At 39.6% G+C, this 4,579-nt stretch overlaps 1 protein-coding gene across 1 annotated transcript; it reads right to left on the reverse strand.

Annotated features, from left to right (window-relative positions):
• Nucleotides 1-1,562: 1,562 nt before the first annotated feature.
• On the reverse strand, nt 1,563-2,627 carry ATXN3L (ataxin 3 like). The gene is made up of 2 exons (XM_037731466.1): nt 2,394-2,627; nt 1,563-2,129 (listed from the first exon to the last, which is right to left on the reverse strand). Exons 1-2 carry the CDS (start codon nt 2,625-2,627, stop codon nt 1,563-1,565), a joined length of 801 nt encoding a protein of 266 aa, XP_037587394.1.
• Between the last annotated feature and the right edge of the window lie 1,952 nt (nt 2,628-4,579).

A 4,579-nucleotide genomic window follows, 5' to 3' on the forward strand; every position in this document is an offset into this window, starting at 1 on the left:
TCACAAGTTGTAACCAAGTGCCAAGGTATTTCACAGGTATCTCACTTAGAGCCCTGGTGAATATGAGTTTTTGAAGATATCCAGCAGGGAATGATGTTGGCCTAAACCATGATAATGCCGACAAGTTGTGCCCATATCTTGGTAAGAGGTGGTGTGTGTGTAATTATAGTCGTCACCATGGCTTTTTTGCAGATTCCAACAAATAATGAAGATAAGCTTAACCACTATTATGAATATAAGATCTGGAAGGAATTAAGGAAAGAAATAATGTGGGCTTTAACCAAGTGGACATGATTAGATTTTGGAGATTTCTAAATAAGTGATTATGGTGTCCCTAACTATGGAATTTTGCAGGTTGTAGTCAATAGGTGATGAGGAATTTAATAGTAGGTGCAAACATGGGATTTACTGATAACCAGGTAAGGCATGATGTGGTCCTTAAACATATTACAGACCATATGATTTTATGGATATCTACATAAGCAATAATATGTCGTGAAATCTTGATATAGCCACTTTGTTTTCACATTTAAAAAGTTGCTCAATCTCAAATACTTGGCACAGAGCTGATTTTCAAGTTGAGGAATGCACCAGCGGCCAGGTGTGGTGGCTCATGCCTTAATCCCTAACTTTGGGAGGCCAAGACGGGCAAATCAGTTGAGTTGAGTTCAAGACCGGCCTGACCAACACAGTGAAAACCCGTCTCTACTAAAAATACAAAATGAAGCCGAGCGTCCTGGCACGCGCCTGTAGTACCAAGGTATTTATCAGTTACCCAGATACTTGGGAGGCTGAGAGGTGCAAGAATCACTTCAACCCAGAAGGTGGATATTGCAGTGAGTTGAGGTTGGGCCACTGCACTCCAGACTGGGTGACAGAGCGAGACTTTGCCTCAAAAAAAACAACAACAAAAAAAGTAATGCACCAGAGTCATGAAATAATGATCTTATCACAGAGGGCTTAGAAAGCAAAACCTCAGAAAATATTACCATTTCTCAAAATACTTGCGGCAAATAATTAAGAACCAGATAACAGAAATTGTGATCAGAGGAAATACCATCAGAATATACTTAAGTGCACAATACATAGTTGGAGGGTGAACTGTTTACCCTTCTAAAACCATCACTATGATCAACACAGACAACAGATACTTTCCTCAAAGATTAAATTGGTTCATGAGAAATAAAAGCAACCAAAATGAGCCACATTATCTGCAGTAGAAGAGACTATATAGAAAAAGTTCTATGGCAAGAGCTAATTAGTTGGTCTACAAACAGATAAATGCCCCAATTTTAGACACGTTAGATATTGCATACTCAAAAAAAAAAAAAAGAAGAAGGAACATTTTGAAAGCTGTTGTAAATTTAATTAATTGCTGGGTGTCTCTTTGGCTAGTAGTTGAACGATCATTATTTAGTCCTACAGTGCTGTCCCTTTTGTTTGCAAACCACCTAAAAGTCTTATTTCCTCATCTCTTTGACAGATTACCAAGATGGATCCTACAATATAATCACACAGGATAATGTTGGAAAGTATGACTATCTAAATCATTTCTAAAGGTCTTACTTATCTTCATTGATTTTCAAACTATTTCTAACAGCATCTAAAACTATGTCGATAGCGACCTGGAGTATGTCTTCATTGCTGTCATCACTGAGATCACTGTCAGTTCCTCTCAGACTTGTTGTTGGCATTTCGGATGGACATGAACTGTGACCTGGTGGATCTGACTTTTGTTTCCTCTGCTGTTGTTCTTGCTCATCCTTTTCAAAATAGTCTTTTGTTTTCTTCAGTTCTTCCAAAGCAGGAGTTACACACGATGTCTGCGGAAGATCTTGCGATGTGTTTCTGGAAGTACCTTGCATGCTTAATTCAATAGCTCTGTGAAGATCTTCATCTCCTCTCTTGGTTACTTGATGACTCAGTGCTAGGGCCCTCTGAAAATCCTCCTCATCTTCGTCTGATACGTCAGATTCATCAGTTTCTTCTGACACTTTTTCAAGGACTGTTTTATGGTCTCTTTGTTGTTTTTCTAGTGGTAGTTTTCTTTCAGTAAGTTTTGGTCGATCTCTTTGTTTGACCCTGATGGTCTGCAGGAGTTGGTCAGCTTCACAGTCTGGCAGATCACCCTTAACAACAAATACAGAATAGCCTTCTTTTTGCAGTTTACTGAGAAATAGTGCCAGATATGTATCTGATATTAATTCTGGACCCTCCAAGAGAGAATCCAAGTTAAACCAGAGTTTTCCAAATTTTCTAATAGTAAACCAGTGTTGTTCATAATTACATATAAAAGATCTTTCATTTATAGGATTAATCCCAAGCTTTTGATAGGCAGGGCTATTTAAAAGGATCACGTCTAAACCCCAGAACTTCAAAGCATTGGTTATAACCTGAATAGAAAAGAAACCTGTGTCATCCATGTTTCCTGAAGGCTGCTGTAAAAATGCGCGATAGTCTTCACTGGTGACTCCTCCTTCTGCCATTCTCATCCTCTCTTCTTCATCAAGCTGATGTGCAATTGAGGCTAATTCCACAGGGCTAAAATATTCTCCTTGAAGTAGATTATTTAGGCAGTGCTGGGCACAGAGGGATCCTTCTTGTTTCTCGTGGAAGATGAACTCCATGTTGACTGGAACCAGGTGTTTTTGTAGGTTTGCGGGGAGATGTTGTATGCCCAGCTTTCGTACCTATCTGGACAGTATGGAGATATCCATGTAATAGGTGCACAGTTTTCAAAGCTTATGAAAACCATGGGATTCTGTAGGTATTCAGGTCAGAGATGATGTCACAAAGCACTATGGTGACCAAGGTGGCTTTGCCAGTATCCAGTCAAGAGCTGATGGGAAACCTAAAGTAAATATGGGATTTTGGGGTTATCCTGTAGGTGATAATGATGACTTGAACCATAGTAGTGCCCCTGGGATTTTCAGATGTCCTATAAAAGGAAATACCTCTCTAATGGTAGTTGTCAGCATGGTTTTAGTAAATAAAGATGAAATTTACCACAGCACTAAACATAAGATTTGGTCGGTAACTGGGAAAGAAATAACATGGGCTTTAACTGAATGGACACCATGGGGTTTTGCAATTGTCTAGGTCAGTTATCGTGATGTCACCACAGTAATAGCCATGGAATTTTGCTGGTTTCAGTAAGATGACAATAAAACTCACAGTGGCAAGGAAGATGGGACTCCGCCGGTATCCTGAGATGATGTGGGCCTTAAAAACATTAGTGACCAAATGATCTCCAAACATCTAGAAAACCGATGATGATGTCTTGAACTCTTTTCGTAGCCATGTGTTTTTACAGGTGTTCAGGTAAGAAACGTGTGTGCCTAACACAAGCAGGAACCATTAGATTTTATTGTTTCCTAGTTCTGAGAAAATTTGTCTCAAAACTTAGTAGGGACAAAGATATTAGCAGGTATCCAGGTAGGATGTCACAGAGTTCCTCACCACAGTAGGAAATGTGGGATTTTTGCAGGCGTCCAGTGAATAGACAGTGTGTAGAACTACTGTGTTGACCTTGGACTTCTCTAAGTGTCCGTGTACAGTTAGTGGTTACCCTAATGATTGTAGTGAGTGTATGGATGGAATTAGCAGGGGTCCAGATGGAAGGACATGTATGCTGACCACAGTTGCCACCATGTGTTTCTTCAGCTGGTAGTCAAGAGATGATGGAGTCTCTAACTACGACATAGGCCTTAAAACCTTAGGATTCAGGTAGAGTTCATGGTTCCCCTAACAGTACTAGTCACCATGGGATTTTTTGAGGTCCATGTAGATGATGTATCCCTAACCACTATTGCTGCCATATGGTTTTGTAGGCTCCCGTCAAGAGATAATGGTGAAACTCATATTGGTTGTTTTTGTAGGAATTTCATGGAATCCATGTAAGTGATTATGTGGACCTTAAACATAGTAGAGACCATCTGATCTTCAAAAATCTAGGTAAGTGATAATGATGTCCTCAACATCTGTTGGTATCACATGTTTTGCAGGTATTCAGGTAAGAAAATGATACTGGGTCTACCAGTAAGTATTGGTAGCCATGACATCTAGCTTAACCACTTTTCTCATTTAGTGATAATGTGTGTTTAACCTTAGGAGTGAATGAGGGCTTTTCAGGTATCTAGGCAAGTGATCATAACTTTCTTCACCACCGTAATGACCATGAGATGTTTATAGGTGCCCACACAATAGATGATGGTGCCTGTAACAATGTGTTGACCTTCAGGTTCTGCCAATATGCAGGTAGCATTAATGGGTTTGTAAAGATGGAAGTGACACAAGTTATCTGCAGATGTTCTGCTAGAAAAATTTGCATTCTTAAACACATCTGTCACAATGTGCTTTTTCAGGTTTCTGTCTAAAGGTCAAGGTAACCCTAACAATGGGGATTAACATGGAGCTTTGTTGGTATCCAGGCAAGTGATGATGTGGGGCTTACCACACAATAGACCTTCTGACCTTCAGAAATTTACATAAGTGATGTTGGTACCTCTGTCTAACATTTGTGTTACCATGTTTTTTGTTGCAGATATTCAGGTAAGAAGTGATAGTGTTCCCATAATTC

Source organism: Cebus imitator, unplaced genomic scaffold, assembly GCF_001604975.1.
Source record: "Cebus imitator isolate Cc_AM_T3 unplaced genomic scaffold, Cebus_imitator-1.0 Scaffold401, whole genome shotgun sequence".
NCBI classification, from domain to species: Eukaryota; Metazoa; Chordata; class Mammalia; order Primates; family Cebidae; genus Cebus; species Cebus imitator.

Coding starts and splice junctions, on each gene's coding strand:
- ATXN3L (XM_037731466.1), bottom strand. CDS start 2,627: ATGGAGTTCATCTTCCACGAGAAACAAGAAGGATCCCTCTGTGCCCAG. Junction 2,130..2,393: donor CAGGTTTCTTTTCTATTCAG/GTTATAACCAAT, acceptor TTTGTTGTTAAG/GGTGATCTGCCAGACTGTGA.